Consider the following 16894-nt stretch of genomic DNA (forward strand, 5'->3'; position numbering starts at 1 on the left):
AATATAAAATAATTTAACATTATACTCTAATATATTTCTGTGCTATGACTCTGTGTTGCACTTGGACAGAACCTGGTTCTCTCAATTGACTAGTTCAAAGACTTACAATAAATACTTAAATAGGATAAACATGGTACCTTTAAAGGGTGGAGAGAGTGGTGAAATGGGTTCTAAGCATAGAGTCATGCACAGTTACCTAATGTATTTACCTCATGAACTTCAAGTTCATTAAAATGAGCTTTGTGGTTACAAGGTCTATTGAACTTGATTAACTATGAGTATGACAAATAGGTGAGACAACGTGGGTCAAATTCAACTCTTGTGCACTCAAGGCCAAGTGATATGCAGACTTGGAAATCTTGATATATCTTTATTCAAAAAAGGGAGAGAGAGACAGGAACGGAACTATTGGCCAGTTAGTTGAACATCTGTCATAGGGAAAATCTTAGGAGCTATTATTAAAGATATTATAGTAGGGCTCTCTGAAAAACTTAAGGTAATCAAACAAAGCCAACATAGTTTTGTGAAAGAAAAATCATGTTTGACCAGTTTCCTGGAGTTATTTGAAGAAGTAACATGAGCTGAGCATAAAGGGGAACCAATGAAATAATACTTAGATTTCCAGAAAGCATTTAACAAGGTGCCGCATCAAATGTTATTGTGAAAAATCAAAATGCATAATGTAAGAAGTAACATATTGATATGGACACAAGATTAGCTGACTCAAAGGAAATGTACATTTTTCTGGTTGTCAAGATGCAACGAGTGGTGTGCCACAGGGTTCAGTGTTGGGACCTCGATTTTCTACACCTTATACCAATGACTTGGATGAAGATACCAAAGGTAAAGTTTGTAATTTGCTGATGACACAAAGATAGGTTGGAAAGTAAGTTGTGAAGAGGATGTAAGGAGGCTATAAAAGGGTATAGATAGGTTAAGCAAATGGGCAAATCTTGCATGAGTATAACATGGGAAATTGTTAAGTTGTCCATTTTGGTAGAAAAAGCAAAAATGCTGGAATCAACTGAGTTCTTTTAAAAAATCATTTTTTTAATCTAATTACAGTTTAGTATTTCTTTAGATATGGACTGCAAATTAAAACGAGTACTTTTGCTAACTTTGACTAAAACAGACTGGTGTGTGCAGTTAATAGTCCAGATCATCACAGGAGGAAGAAATAATTGGAACACACCCAAAGGGTGGAAGGGCCATTGACATGCATGAAGTTGACTTCATTGAAGTTTTGCCAGCCTCTAAGAAAAGGATAAACTTCACTGAGTAGTTGGAAGCATTCACTTGCAAAGCCACCACTGCATTGTGTAGGCAAAAATGCTGATCAGGTAAGTATTCTCCAGATGGATATTCCAAGGCGTGGTGGAGTAGGAACAAGGAAGCCATTTTATTAGCCAGGTTGTGCAGGCTGATCTGAAATTATCCGACCTAGAAGAGAAATGACAGATGGCTCATAACTCACAGGCATCAGGGACTGTGGAGAAGATAAACCAGATTTCCTTGTGTAACTGGTTCACACGGAGATTATGACTATAAACTGCACTCAATTAAATCTGCATCTGAAGCAACCAATTTACTCCCCACCAAGTTCCCTGATAGCCAGCCCTACCCAGCAATTCTGAAGTACTGACATAATCAAAACGAGACACTCACCTATTTCTCCATCCGGCCCTAGGAATCCCCCCTTCCCCAACATCGCAACTACCTTTTGGACCCTATACCTATTCACCATTCAGGGATCCATTTTCATAACCTCGGCTTTATATGGTCTCAAGTTGACCCAGCTAAATCGCAGGACAATTCCATCCACGTTTCGCCACCATAGTGGGGCTGTATCTCAAATAACGATAGGTCAGAGTACAGGAAGGAGATAGAGAGCCAAGTGACATGGTGTCATGACAACAACTTTTCCCTCAATGTCAGCAAAACAAAAGAACTGGTCATTGACTTCAGGAAGGGGGGTGGTGCACATGCTCCTGTTTACATCAACAGTGCTGAGGTCAAGAGAGTTGAGAGCTTCAAGTTCCTTGGAGTGAATGTCACCAATAGCCTGTCCTGGTCCAACCACGTGGGCGCCATGGCCAAGAAAGCTCACCAGTGCTTCTACTAAATCAGGAAGCTAAAGAAATTTGGCATGTTCCTTTTGCCCTTCACCAATTTTTATCAATGCACCATAGAAAGCATCCTATCCAGATGCATCACGGCTTGGGATGGCAACTCCTCTGACCATGACTGCAAGAAACTGCAGAGAGTGGTGGATATGGCTCAGCACATCACAGGAACTGGCCACCCCTCCATGGACTCTGTCTATACTTCTCATGGCCTCAGTAAAGCAGCCAACTTAATTGAAGGCCCCTCCCACCCTGGACAGTCCCTTCTCCCCCCCCCCCCACTCCCATCGGTCAGAAGATATAAAAGCCTAAAAGCACATACCACCAGGCTCAAGGACAGCTTTTATCCCATCATTATAAGACTATTGAATGGTTCCCTAGTACGAAAAGATGGACTCTTGACCTCACAATCTACCTTGTTATGACATTGCACCTTATAGTCTACCTGCAATGCACTTTCTCTGTAACTGTAACACTTTATTCTGCACTCTGTTATTGTTTTACCTTGTACTACCTCAATGCACTGTTGTAATGAATTGATCCATATGAAAGTATGCAAGATAAGTTTTTCACTGTACCTCAGTACACGTGACAATAATAAACCAATTTACCAATTTATCTTCATCTGAGAGTTGTAGCTTGCCTTCTCTCCCATGTTATCTATCATCTCTACATGAGCCAGGTTAGCAAGGAGTCATTTTACTGAAATTAGAGCTAGGCTGGTAGCCTAGGGGTAAATACTTCCACTATCATCTTGAATGATCCTGCATTCCCATATATTGTGAGTGTAGTCCCTATCTTTGACTATTTTATCATCAGGCCTAGTTAATCTTCTTCTTATTGTCCTTGTTGAAAGTATCCAGGAGGTTATAAATGGCTGGTAGTGTAACCATTCTAATATGGTCATTGAAAGTTGTCTAGAAAAGAAAGGTTGACAGATGTTTCAGTACTTTATGTAATTGGTTCTGCAGGAGTCTGTAGCTTTCATGGTCTATAACAATAATTAAATATTGGGAGGCTTGATTAAAAAATTTGCAGACAGTACAGAAATTTGTGAGGAAGAAGGATGCAGGAAGTTATCCAAAGGACAATTTTGATGGGTGGAAAACTGGCAAATTTAATTCAGTCCAGAGACGTGAGATGATGCAATTGAGGATGGCAAACTAGGGAAAGAAATATATTGCAATTCACATGGTTCTTAGAAGTGTAAAGGAATGTGGGGCTTTGAATTGTTAAAGGTAACAGAGTAAGAAGGTAATCTGGTGAATCAGAATTAGGTTTATTATCACTGACATATGTCATGAAATTTGTTGTTTTGCAGCCGCAGTACAGTGCAAGACATCAACTTAAAATAAGTTACTAAAAATAATAAATAAATAGTGCAAAAGAGGAATAATCAGGTTGTGTACATGGACTATTCAGAAATCTGATGGTGGAGGGGAAGAAGCTGTTCCTAAAACATTGGGTGTTGGTCTTCAGGCTCCTGTACCTTCTCCCTGATGGTAGTAACGTGAAGAGGGTCTGTCCTGGGTGGTGAGGGTCCTTAATGATGGATGCCGCCTTCTTGAGGCACCGCCTCTTGAAGATGTCCTACATGATACTTCAATTCATTGGCCAAGGAGTGAGGGCAGTATGGTCATTGCCAGAGCTGTATAAAATACATATCAGACCACAGCTAGAGTACTGTGTATGGGACTGAGCAGTAAAAAAATGTAGTGATGACATTAGAGAAGATTTTGGTATTGTCACAGATGGAGAATATCACTTTGCAATTATGAGAAAAGGGTGGTTTAAGTTGGGGATGTTTTCCTTAAAAGACTCACATAAATGAATTTATGTGAATCCTAAACAGAATTAACTCCATTAGCAGTGAGGTCAAAAAACTAAACAGTATAAGGACATACTAACCTGAATGGCCATGAAAAGATAAGGACTTCTGGCCTCTTTATTACCCTGATTATGTAAATTTTTACTTCAGAGGTGCTGCATCAAAGGTAAAGAAGACTGTAAATTTCTTTGAGACTAGGTTTCCAGGAGTGAAGGGATTGCCCTACGAGGAAAGTATTGGAATAGGTTTATTCTTGTCATGTGTACCGAGATACAGTGAAAAAACTTTTGTCTGCATGCTATCCGGGCAGATTCTGCCATACATAAGTACAGTGAAGTAGTAAAAAGTAAATAGAATGTAGAATATGTTGCAGCAGCTCCAGAGAAAGCGTAGTGCAGGTAACAAATAAAGTGCAAGGGCCATGACAAGGTAGATTGGGAGATCAAGAATCAACTTTAGATCTTTAGCTCATGAGAGGTCTGTTCAAGAAACTGATAACAGCAGGATAGAAGTTGGCCTTGAGTCTGGCGGTGGGTGCTTTAAAGTTTTTTATATTTTCTTGCTGACAGGAGAGGGGAGAAGAGAAATGACAGGGGTGGGAGGGGTCCTTGATTATGTTAAGGCTGTGCTGAATGGACATTAATACTCTAGGATATAAAAGAAAAAGAGGTAATCTTATTGAAACATAAAGTCGACAGGATAGATGATGAAAGGATGGTTCCCCTTGTAAAGAATCTGGAACAAAAGGACATAGCATCTTAGTTAAGAAATAATGCAAATATCTCTGAGTCAGAGAATTTTACTTTGTGCCAATGTTATATATTATAAACATGCCATGATGCAGATGCCGGATAAGGGGTTGGTTACTTTAGATCTTAAGACTGAGATAAAGAAGGATTTTTTCTCTTAAAGAATCATAAATGTTTGGAATTCTCCGAAATGCTGATTTATTATGGGTGTTCCAGGCTGGGACAGACAGATCTTTGGACTAGAGGGAAATCAAAGATTATAGGAAAGGATAATTAAGTCCAAACATCAGATCAACCATAACTTCATTGAATGCGGAACAGGATTGAAGGATTGTATGGCCTAGTTATTCAGCTATTTCTTACCTTCTTATATTTCACTTGGATATGTACCAAACAGCAATCTGCTTTATTTAATAATCTGTCAACAATATACACAATCCAAGTTTATCTAATATCGCAGAGCTCAAAGCAACATATTGATCTGTGTACAGTTAAGGTATCCCTAGGAAGTTTTAGGTGGGAAAAATTGATCTCTAGCATAAGAAGGATTATCAGGATACTTAAGTAGTTTTAGACCAGGTATTGATACACTGCAAATTCTATTTTATTAACTGTGCAACCATAGAAATTGTCCTCCAATTGAAATGCCTAAAGCAGAAGATGCAGAAACAATGGCTTCAAACAATAGTTCTTAGTTTTGCATTTCTAATTTTAGATATGCAGGTGACATTAAAAACAGTTGTCACGTTTTTCAAAAAAAAGAGAAGGAAATAGCTTTGGTTAGTATTTGTGGACTCTACAGTTCTGCAATGTTTTCAATAAGTTATTGAGCAGCATGGAACATTGGTAGCAAACAGAGAAAAATCTAGGTCATGGAGGAGACCATCTTTGGAGAGGCACTTATCAGGGGCATTGTGGAGCTATTTTGTTTAAAGGTTGAAATAACAAATTACATGTATTCAAAATAACTCTTTTAAGAGACTTCACACAAATGATTCAATCTACGCTCACACAAATTATAGAATTTATTCTTTAATAACTAAGAGAATACATGGGTAAATTGGGCACCACAGCTATTGAGCATCTATCCATTACAACTAATGCTTTAAATAGGTCAGCAAGACTTGAGAACTGGACAAAGACAAGAATGACACTGTATGAAACTAGATCAGACCTTCACACCCAACTTATATCCTGCGATTTGGGGGTTGACGATGTCACAAAGACTGCCTGCAGACTGAACCACACAATGGCCTCTCATAGCAGAATGGCCCAAACCACTTCCAGGTTGAAAATAGGACAAATGGCTGGGCAGTTGTGTTCATTTAGCACAATGTAGGAGCACAGGATCTCTGCATGTCCCTTTCTTTCTTTTTCCAGAGTCCAGTAGGGAAAGGGTGCAGTCAGACAGGGTGATAGTGAGGGGGACAGACAGGAGTCGAGGCTTGGAGCAAGAGCGGGAGAGTTTAAAAGAGGTAGGTCTCGGAGCTTGCTTGTGAGTTTCACTTTACAGGACTCTAAATGAGGCAAGTTTGCAAATTGTTAGTTAACAGTTGATTGGCTAATTAGCTAATTAACAGCAGCCAATAAAAAGAAGATAGGGTTAAGCAGAGTGGCCATTTTGGAGCGGCCATTGTGAGAGTGGACCACTGTAGGAGTGGGGAGTTGAGGCTTTGGCGTGAAGAGACTGAGTAAGTGGCTCAGCTGTTGGGAGTGAGAGTGGATCTTTAAAAAGGCTTCGGTGAGGAGGCGCAGGTAAGAACAGGTAAGGTTTTATATTGCTGTTGATCCTTAACACTTGATTCAGTGTAGGCAGGATGGTAGTTAGGGCAGTGGAATGCTCCTCCTGCAGGATGTGGAAGTCAGGGACCCTCATGGTCTCCTTGGTGACTACATCTGTGGGAAGCACACCCAGCTGTAGCTCCTGACAGACCGGATCAAGGAATTGGAGCTGAAGTTGTATGTACTCAGGATCATCCAGGATTCTGAGAACATCACAGATGAGACTTTTACGGAGGAAGACACACCCAAGGTACAGGCTTCAGGTAGATGGCTGACCACCAGGAAAAGTAAGAGGAGTAGGCAGTCAGTGCTGGGTTCCCCTGTGGCCATTCCCCTCACTAACAAGTATACATCTTTGGATACTGTTGAGGGGGATGTTCTTTCAGGGGCTAGCAGCAATAGTCAGGTCTCTGGCACTATGACCAGCACTGAGGCAAAGGGTGCAGTCAGACAGGGTGATAGTGACAGGAGACTCGATAGTGAGAGGGACAGGCAGGAGATTCTGTGGCTGCAGAAGAGACGCCAGGATGGTGTGCTGCCTCCCGGGTGCCAGGGTCAAGGATGTCTCTGAGTGACTGCAGAAAATACTTGAGGGGCAGGGCAAACAGCCAGAGGTTGTTGCACATGTTGGTACAAATGACATAGATAAATGAAGGGATGAGATCCTGCTGAATGAGTATAAGGAGTTAGGTAAGAAGTTAAGAAGCAGGACCTTGAGGGTAGTGATCTCCAGATTACTCCTGGTGCTGACAGCTCGGTATTCCAGGATACAGATGCTACAGATGTGACGGAAGTACAGGTAAGCGAGGAGGGAGTGTTGCCTTTTTGATAAGGGAAGACAGAACAGCAGTAGTTAGAGACAACATTCTTGAGGGATTGTCCAGTTAGGCCACATGGGTAGAACTTAGAAACAAGAAGGGGAGGGTAACTCTAGTGGGGCCGTATTATAGACCCCCAAATGTCAACAGAAACTTGAGAAATTGTGTAGAGAAATTGCTAATAGTTGTAAGAATAATAGGGTTGTATTAGTGGGATATTTTAATTTCCCTGATTTGACTGAACTACCTAGAGTGTTAGGGGCCTGGACAGGGTGGAATTTGTGAAATGTGTCCAGGAAAGTTTCCTGAGTCAATATAAAGAGGACCCTACTCAGGAGGGTGCAATACTGGACCTTCCCTCAGGGAACGAGTTAGGGCAAGTAACGGAAGTGGCAGTCAGAATCAGATTTATTATCACTGTTTTATGATGTGAAATGTGTTGTTTTGTGGCAGAAGTATAGTGCAAAAATGTAAAATTACTATAAATTACAAAATAGTGCAAGAAAAGGAATTATGAGGTAATGTTTATGGGTTCATGGACTGTTCAGAAATCTGATGGTGGAGGGAAAAAAGCTGTTTCTGAATCATTGAGTGTGGGTCTTCAGGCTTCTGTACCTCCTCCCTGATGGTAGTAATGAGGTAGTAAGGGCATGCCCCAGATGGTGAGGGCCCTTAGTGATGGATGCTGCCTTCTTGTGGCACCGCCTCTTGACCATGTCCTTGATGGCGGGGAGGGTTGTGCCTGTGATGGAGCTGGCTGGGTCTACAATCCTCTGCAGTCTCTTATGCATTGGAGCCTCCATACCAGGCTCTGATGCAACCAGTCAGAATGGTCTCCACCATTTAGCTATAGAAATTTGCAAGAGTCTTTGGTGATATACCAAATCTCCTCAAACTCCTAATGAAGTAGAGCCACTGACATGCCTTCCTTGTGATTGCATCAATGTGTTGGGCCCAGGATAGATCCTCTGAGATGTTGACATGCAGGAACTTGAAGCTGATAACCCTTTCCACCACTGACCCCTCAATGAATACTAGTGTGTGTTCTCCTGACTTACACTTCCTGAAGTCCACAATCAATTCCTTGGGCTTGCTGACGTGGAGTGTGAGGTTGTTATTGTGACACCACTCAACCAGCCGATCTGTCACTCCTGGACGCCTCCTTGTTGCCGTCTGAGATTTTACCAACAACAGTGGTGCCATCTGCAAATCTGTAGATGGCAGTTGAGCTGTGCTTAGTCATACAGTCAGGAGTGTAGAGAGAGTAGAGCAGTGGGCTAAGTACGCATCCGCCTGTGTTGATTGTCAGCAAGGAGGAGATGTTATCACCAATCCGCACTGACTGTGATCTCCCGATGAGGAAAACGATGATCCAGTTGCAGAAGGAGGTACAGAGGCCCAGGGTGAGAAGCTTGGTGATTAATACTGAGGGGATGATGGTGCTACACGCTGAGCTGTAATCGATAAATAGCAGCCTGATGTACATTTTGCTGTCGTCTAGGTGCTCCAAAGCAAGTGGAGAGCTAGTGAGATTGCTTCCACTTTCGTATTATTGTGGTGGGAGGCAAATTGCAGCAGCTCCAGTTCTTTGCTCAGCCAGGAGTGAATTCTAGCTATAACCAACCACTCAAAGCACTTCATTACAGTAGATGTGAGTGCAAAGTCAAAGAGAACTTTGGCTCTAGTGACCATAATTCTATTAGTTTTAAGACTGAGATGGAAAAGGATAGGACAGGTCTACAGGTTAGGGTTTTAAATTGGAGCAGGGCTAATTTTGGAGGAGTGAGGCAGGATCTTGCAGAGGTCGATTGGTAGAACCTGTTTGAAGAGAAAGGAATGAATAGCAAGTGGGAGGCTTTTAAGAGTGTGATATCAAGAGTCCAGGAGCAGCATGTTCCTGTCAGGGTGAAGGGTAAACCTGGCAAGTTTAGGGAATGTTGGCCGATGAGGGCTATTGAGGCTTTGGTCAAGAAAAAGAAGGAAGCATACATTCAATTTAAGAGGTCGGGGATGAATGAATCCCTTGATGATGATAAAAAGATTAAGGATACTCTTAAGAGGGAAATCAGGAGGGCAAAGAGAGGATATAAGATGGATCTGACAGGTAAGGTTAAGGAAAATCCCAGGAGGTTCTATAGCTATAATAAAGAGTAAAAGGATGGCTAAGGAGAGAGTAGGTCTTTGAGATCAGCAGGGCCACCTATGTCTCGAGCTGCAGGAGATGGGAGGGATTTTTAACGAATATTTCTCCTTGGTGTTTACTGAGGAGCAAATCATGGTTGCTCAAGAGATATGGGAAACTACTGGAGATGTTTTGGAGGACATTCATATCACCAGGGAGGGTTATTTGCAGCCTTACAGCACATTAAGGAGGATAAATCCCCAGAACCTGACCAAATGCACCCTTGGATTTTATGGGAGGCCGGAGAAGAAATTGCTGATGCCCTTGTGGAGATGTTTGTTTCTTCGTTAGCCACTGGTGAAGTTCCTGAAGACTGGAGGATGGCTAATGTCCTTCTGTTGTTTAAAAAAGGTAGCAAGGATAAGCCAGGGAACTACAAGCTGGTCAGCCTGATATCAGTAGTGTGAAAGTTACTGGAGGGAATTCTGAAGGACAGTATCTACCAGCATTTGGATAGACAGAGTCTGATTAGGAGGAGTCAGCATGGCTTTGTGCATGGAAAGTTGTGCTTGAAGAACCTTTTAGAGTTTTTTGAAGAGTAAACAAAAAGGTAGGAAGCAGAGGGTGGTGGTTGAAGGTTGTTTCTCAGAATGGAGGGTGGTGACTAGTGTGCCACAGGGGTCAGTTGGGACCCTTGTTATTCGTTATTTATATAAATGATTTGGATGCATATACACAAGGATTGACCAGTAAGTTTGTGAATGACACAAAATTAGGAGGTGTTGTTGATAGTGAAGAAGGTTATTACAGATTACAGAGTTCTTGATCAGTTAGGGAAGTGGGCCGAGGAGTGGCAAATGGATTTCAATACAGAAAAGTTTGAAGTGATACATTTTGGAAAGTCAAACCGGCATAGGACTTATACTATGAATGGTAGGGGATTTGGGAGTGTAATAGAACAGAGGGACCAAGGAGTACAAGTGCATAGTTCATTGAAATCAGCATCACAGATAGACAAGGTGGTGAAAAAGGCATTTAGCATGCTGGCTTTAATCAGTCAGGGCATTGATTATAGGAGTTTGGACAATATGTTGCAGTTTTACAAGTCATTGGCGAGGCTGCACTTGGAGTGCTGTGTACTGTTTTGGTCACCCTATTATAGGAAAGACGTGCTTAAACTGGAAAGAATGCAGAAAAGATTTGAGGACGTTGCCAGGACTAGAGGGCATGGGTTATAGGGAGAGGTTGGCCAGGTTAGGTCTTTATTCCTTGGAATGTAAGAGAATGAGGTGGTGACTTTACAGAAATGTTTAAAATTATGAGAGGCATAGATAGGGTGGACGGTAACAGTCTTTTCCTCAGGGTAGGGAGACCAAAACCAGGGGGCATAGGTTTAGGGCGAGAGGGGACAGATTTAAAAAGGACCTGAGGGGCAACTTTTTCACACAGAGGGTAGTGAGTATATGGAACAAGTTGCCAGAGGAAGAATAAGTACATGGAGGGGCGGGGCTTTGAAGGATATGGGCAAAACGCAGGAAATTGGAACTAGGTGGGTGGGCACTGCGGTTGGCATGGAGTTGTTGCGACAAAGGGCCTATATCTGTGCTGTAATGCTGTATGACTCTGACAGTCAGACATTCACAAGCATACTGATGATGCAATATCTACTCTAGGAAGGCTTCTACATGTCTACAAAGAGAAGATGCATCAAAACAACAGTCTGGGAGTGTATGATGCCCTAGTACATGCTCTGTGTGTGCTGAGGTGAGAACTCTCATCTGTCACCTTCACCCTAGCCCAATATTGGAAGAGTCAGTTACCATTGCATCTACTGTTGCAACTAATATAGTTACTTCCAGCACAACTACCACAACATTTGTTCCTGTCGTCTTGTGCTACACTGTTCCATTAAATCTGAAGTATCTCTTGGTCTTCTCAAAGATTTGGGGTGTTGTCATATTACATTTGGATAAACCTTTGCCCTCTACAGTTACAACATTATGATTCTTAATATAAGTCCTGGATAGCTGAATGCTTCAAGGTTGACCAACATGACCACGGCTGTTAATCCCACTGAGAAATCAAAGTGGAAGAGGGAAAGAATAATAATAAGAAATTAAAACAGACTTGTCAATAATAATGAGCATTAAATTGAGGCAAGAAGAGGAGGACGAGAGAGTGGCACAACTTGTAGAGCCACTGCCTCACGGTTCCAGCAACCCGGGTTCAAATCCTAGTGAGAGGTGCTGTCTGTGTGGAGTTTGCATGTTCTCCCTGTGAATGTGTGGAACCTTTGGGTGCTCTGGTTTCCTCCCCCATCCCAAAGACGTGCAAGTCTGTAGGTTAATTAGCCCCTCTAAATTGCCCCTAGTGTGTAGGTGAGTGTTAGAATCTGCAGAAAATTTATGAGAATGTGGGTAGAATAAAATTGAATTTGTGTGGGATTGATGTAAATGGGTACTTGATGGTAAGCACCGACCTGGTGAGCCAAAGTGTCTGTTTCCATGCTGTATGACTCTTATCAGCCCAGTTAATATTGCAATGTTCTCTTCACTGTCAATTGAATGGTTGTAGCTGAATAGGAACAGCTCTCTCCTATACACATCTAATGTTGCCATATTCAGAGAATTTGATTCATTTGGGAATAGTTTGGGGTTAACCTCAGGATTCTGTGGTAAAGTAACTAGAAACTCCTCCATGCAATATCTGGCTAGGATTTCAAAATGAACTAGTTGCTAGATTGGCGGACATAAAGAATAGATTTCAAAAGGAATTTGATAAATACTTGAAAAAGGAAATATATAAAAAAATAATGTGACTAATAGATTGTTTTTCATGAGGGCTGGCACAAATTCAATAAATTGAATAGCCTCTTTTGGTGCTGTACTCTTCTGCAATTCTAAGTTATCAAATATGAAAAAAAACACTCAGTTTTTGGTATTGTGCTGACTCTTAAGCCTATTTGTGACCTTCGTAATTTTCACCCTTTTGAGTAGTACTACCAAGGTTATAATATTAATTTTTACCGTTAGAATTAGCATCAGATTTGGGGATTTTTTTCTCCGCAGGTCTTTTGACTTCAGATGTCATTGTAAAAACATAAAGTGAGTCCACAACCCATTTTGTACTCGGAGGAGACGATGGGGAAAAAAAAAGGTGATGAATTGCTCCCTGCTGGTTTAAATTATTGGGCAAATTCAGACCAATTGTCCATCTTATTTTGTGGGTTATTGGACCTCCCCGATTTGAGCATTTGTATGGACAAATGTTCATCTATCTCATTTGTCATTTAGTTGCTAAGTTATTCAGGTCAGTCTGTGGTAATTAGTTATTTATTGTACATGCCTCAGCATTATGTATTTACATAGCCAACTGACAGCTGGTTTGTGATCGAACGCAGCGAGTGAGTCATTTCAATGGAATCTACACTCCACTCTCTCAACAAGTAGCTAATTCACCTTAAAAAGTGAGACCAAAGGCATGAAGACAATAGTGCTGATGCAAGTATTTGACTATTAATAAACAAATTATAACTCGAGTTTTTGATGACTGTGATTTATTACCACGATACAAATTCCACATTAACTAAATAATCATTTGAGAAAATACTTGTTACAGCTACTAATTAATTGTGTTAAATCGAAACAGTAACTCTTGCCAAGAAATGGCTGTAATTAAGAATAAATCCACGTATCTATTTGCTTTAACAGAGAAATTAACCTGTGTAAAATGAAGCAATCTTTAAAATAACTGAGTGATGCGTGTTATATACGATCCGCGAATACTCACAGGTTAACAGTGCAGTAATTTCTAGTTTTCTGCTTCTGGAGACTCAAGCGAGAATAAAGTTCATGCCTTTTTTTCCCTTTATGTTGCATTTATTATGGTGTTTTCGTTTGCATTGTTCTTTTAGAATATCGCCTAATGGAAATAACTCCTTCACCAGTCTGGATATGATTGACATATCTACTAACCACAACAAGCCGAGCTCCACCCGTCCTCTTGCTGATCAGGTACAGGGCGGGGTAGGACGAGACGAGACGAGACGAGACGAGACGAGAACGGCTGTGAGGTGCAAAGCATCGTAGTTGTTCGCTGGTGGAAGGTTTGCCGGAAAAAAAGCTGTTAAAATGGCTTATATGAAGACTGTAACAGCGGGTCAATCGTTTAACTATCAGGATAATTCCACTTTGGCCCTGCCGCCGCCTGAAAGATTAAGCACTTTGGCCCGAGTGGATAGTGAGCGGAGAGTCAACAACCAAGTACGCATAATGATGCAGAATAAGAGAAACCAGCAATCGACCATTAAAAGAGGTACAGGAGCCACTCTCCGTGTTCCCTTTTGCTTGGTTAGACAAACTATTTGTATCCTCTCCAGATATTATAATTAAACTAAGCAGAAAGTTTGCCGCCTTTAGCTGTCATATTTGCCACTGTTTAAAAGCAACGGATTTGATATTGGAATATTGCTTTAAATATCAACACATTATTATCTTAATTTGAAATGTAAAATGTGTTTAATAATGATGGTAATTAAAGTTTGCCTCTATTTTCATTAATTGAAACTTTAATTAACTCGCAGTAAACATTTAAATCCGGATCATTCTCTTATTGCAGGGTACCTGTTGATATTCCATTTTTGTACCCTCCCTCTTAATCTCGTGTAACAATAAAGGAAATAAATATTGACAATGCTCTCCAATTAAATACAAAACTCCTTTACCTTTATATAATGGACTTTTTTTTTATTCAAATCACCATTAGAGAAGCGTGTGTGTACATTGTACAAGAGGTGATGCATTTAATGTACAAGCATGTTAGCTAATTTAGATTTTACAAGATTAGTACCTTTTGAATAATTATCTTACTTCAGCCATTAGTTTTACATGCTATCAATCATAATACAATTATCTAACTGCTCAGGTCCAGATCAAATGATTTGCAATGTTCTGGTGTCCAAAGAACTGACAGTGGATGGCAGATTAGTATTTTTTTAAGTGACATACAATGCTGAATAGCACTTGAAAATAATGTTTTAAAAAGTGTGTTTTCTGCTTCCTTCTGTTGCATAGACATATGGAATGCAAACCAAAAAGACATTTTTGACCTTGGAAATAGAATGCGAAGTATTTCTGTGAGGAACCAAGGGACTCAGAGGCCCAAGGTAACAGTTTTGAAAAAGATACTTTTTATTTTTGTTGGTAAGCTTTCACAAACTAAATTGACAATGGGAACTAAGGTTAAAAATCAGTACATGTTGCTGCCCAAGGTTGGGTAAAATCTCCAACAGAGTATTAATCAAACTTGTGGCATCAAAAACAATCCTTTAGATTTGTTACTTTAACAAAATATCATTATTCTTGTCAGTATACTTATCTGTTACACTATCGAAACACTACCATCATTGATGGTCAAATTTACACTAGATTCAGATATTATTCTAAGTGTTTTCTATTTAATGATGGAAATTATTTTGGTAATTCTAAGGGTGTAGTGGGGAACAATTATGCTAAAGTAGAGCAGCTTTAGGTGAACATAATGTAGTTAATGACAAAGAAGCCCCCAGTTGCAGGGTCCTCCAGTATTTAATAGTGAACATAGAATAGTTCAGCTCAGGAACAGGTCCTTGGCTGACAACGTCTGTGCCAAACAGTGTTAAATTAAACAAAATCTCTTCACCTGCATGTGATCCATATCCCTCCATTCTCTGTATTTTCATGCTATCCCTGACAGCCCATTCCAGTCACCTACCACTCTGTGTTTAACAAAAATTTGTCCTGCACATCCCCCTTAAACTTCCCCCCCTTACCTTAAATGCATGTCCTCTAGTATTTGACATTTCTACACTGGAAAGAAGATTCTGACTGTCTACCACATATGTCTATCATAATTTTATAAACTTCTATCTGGTCTCCCCTCAGTCTCTGACACTCCAGAGAAAACAGCCCAAATTTGTCCAACATCTACTTACAGTTAATTGTTTCTAATCCAGGCAGCATCCTGGTAAATCTCTAGTACCCTTTCCAAAGCTTCCACATCCTTCCTGTAATGGGGCGACCAGAATTGCACACAATAAGTGAGGCCTATCCAAATTTTTATATAACTGCCTCGTGACTTCCTCGCTTTTATACTCAATGCCCTGACCAATGAAGGCAAGCATGCCATATGCCGTCTTTACCACTTTATCAACTTGTGTGGCCACTTTCAGAGAGCCATAGACTTGGACTGCACATTTCCTCTGTACATCAATGCTGTTAAGGGTCCTGCCATTAACGGTATACTTTCCCCTTGCATTTGACCTTCCAAAGTAAACACCTCACACTTGTTCGGATTAAACTCCATCTGCCATTTCTCCACCCTTAAACTGATCAGTATTCTACTGTATCCTTTGGAAAAAATGCCTTATCTCTATTTTATATGGGTGACCACTTATTTTTGAACACTGATACCTGGATTTTCACACAATAATACATCCTCTCCACATCCACCCTTTCATCACCCCTCAAGATCTTGCATGTTTCAATCAATTTTCCGGCACTTTTCTGAACCCTAGCAGACACGAACCTAACCTCTGTGACTTTTCCTCATAAGATGACCAGACTATTTTGGGTAAGAGTCTAGTCATCCTGTTCTGAACTGCTTCCAATACATTAACATCCTCAAATGAGGAGATCAATAACAAAAATGCAGTACTTTAGACGATGCCTCACTAACGCCAAGTATAACTGCATAATTTATCTGCTTTTATACTGAATTCCCTTAATAATAAATGATAATCTGAATTACTTGCTCTGTTGACAACTAGTCTTTGGCAAATCATACATGAGGGTACCCAGATCCCTCTGCCTCTGAGTTCTCCATTCTGTGCTTTATTATTTTTCCTGCTCGGTGTTTGTGGAGCAATCTAGTCAGCCTCCTATTTTGCCCTATCCACACCAAAAATGCACAACACACTCTTTCACAGGGGGTTTGCAAAATTTTTTTGCCTTCAAATCTTTATCCAGTTCCCTTGAGAAACCACAATGAAATCTGCATCGACCGCCAGTGCATTTCAGATCAAAGCTGTTTTTCCACACATAACCCATGGATCTTCTGCAGCTTACTTTAACTTTGCATCCTATCAAATGTGACCTCTTGAGTGGGAGCAATTTCTATTTACCTGTGCTGAACCTCTCTCAATCTTGTGCACTTCCATCAATCCTCCATGCATTTCTCTCTATTCCAAAAGAGATGACGGTAGATTCTCTATTCTTAAACCACTCATCCTGGCAACTTGCTGCAATCCTTGCAATCTTAACTGAAGCCTCTAGGTTCTTTTGGGTGGTTTTATTTAAGTTGCTTGCTTTAAATTGCTTTATAAGTTAAATGTTTAAGGAGTAGAAATGACTTTGAATTAATGTTGTATGCCAACCATTCAAGCAGTTTGAATTATAGAATATAAATGGTTGAAGTATTTCAAAAGACAAGCCAAA

The 16894-nt window shown here is 40.6% G+C and overlaps 1 protein-coding gene and 1 long non-coding RNA gene across 2 annotated transcripts in view; one reads left to right on the forward strand and one right to left on the reverse strand.

The window, feature by feature from the left end:
* Positions 1 to 1014: 1014 nt before the first annotated feature.
* LOC127580926 (uncharacterized) lies at positions 1015 to 15454 on the reverse strand. Its single transcript, XR_007957906.1, has 3 exons — positions 15394 to 15454; positions 13212 to 13517; positions 1015 to 1440 (listed from the first exon to the last, which is right to left on the reverse strand). It is a non-coding gene; the product is annotated as an uncharacterized LOC127580926 (long non-coding RNA).
* Positions 13513 to 16894, forward strand: part of LOC127580924 (plakophilin-1) — a 41912-nt gene continuing 38530 nt past the window's right edge. Inside the window, exons 1-2 of the mRNA XM_052034900.1 lie at positions 13513 to 13736; positions 14495 to 14586. Of these exons, the coding sequence (XP_051890860.1) occupies positions 13553 to 13736; positions 14495 to 14586 (276 nt within the window). The 5' untranslated portion in view covers positions 13513 to 13552. The remainder of the gene's footprint in view (positions 13737 to 14494; positions 14587 to 16894) is intronic.

Source organism: Pristis pectinata, chromosome 20 (assembly GCF_009764475.1).
Source record: "Pristis pectinata isolate sPriPec2 chromosome 20, sPriPec2.1.pri, whole genome shotgun sequence".
Classification (NCBI taxonomy): Eukaryota; Metazoa; Chordata; class Chondrichthyes; order Rhinopristiformes; family Pristidae; genus Pristis; species Pristis pectinata.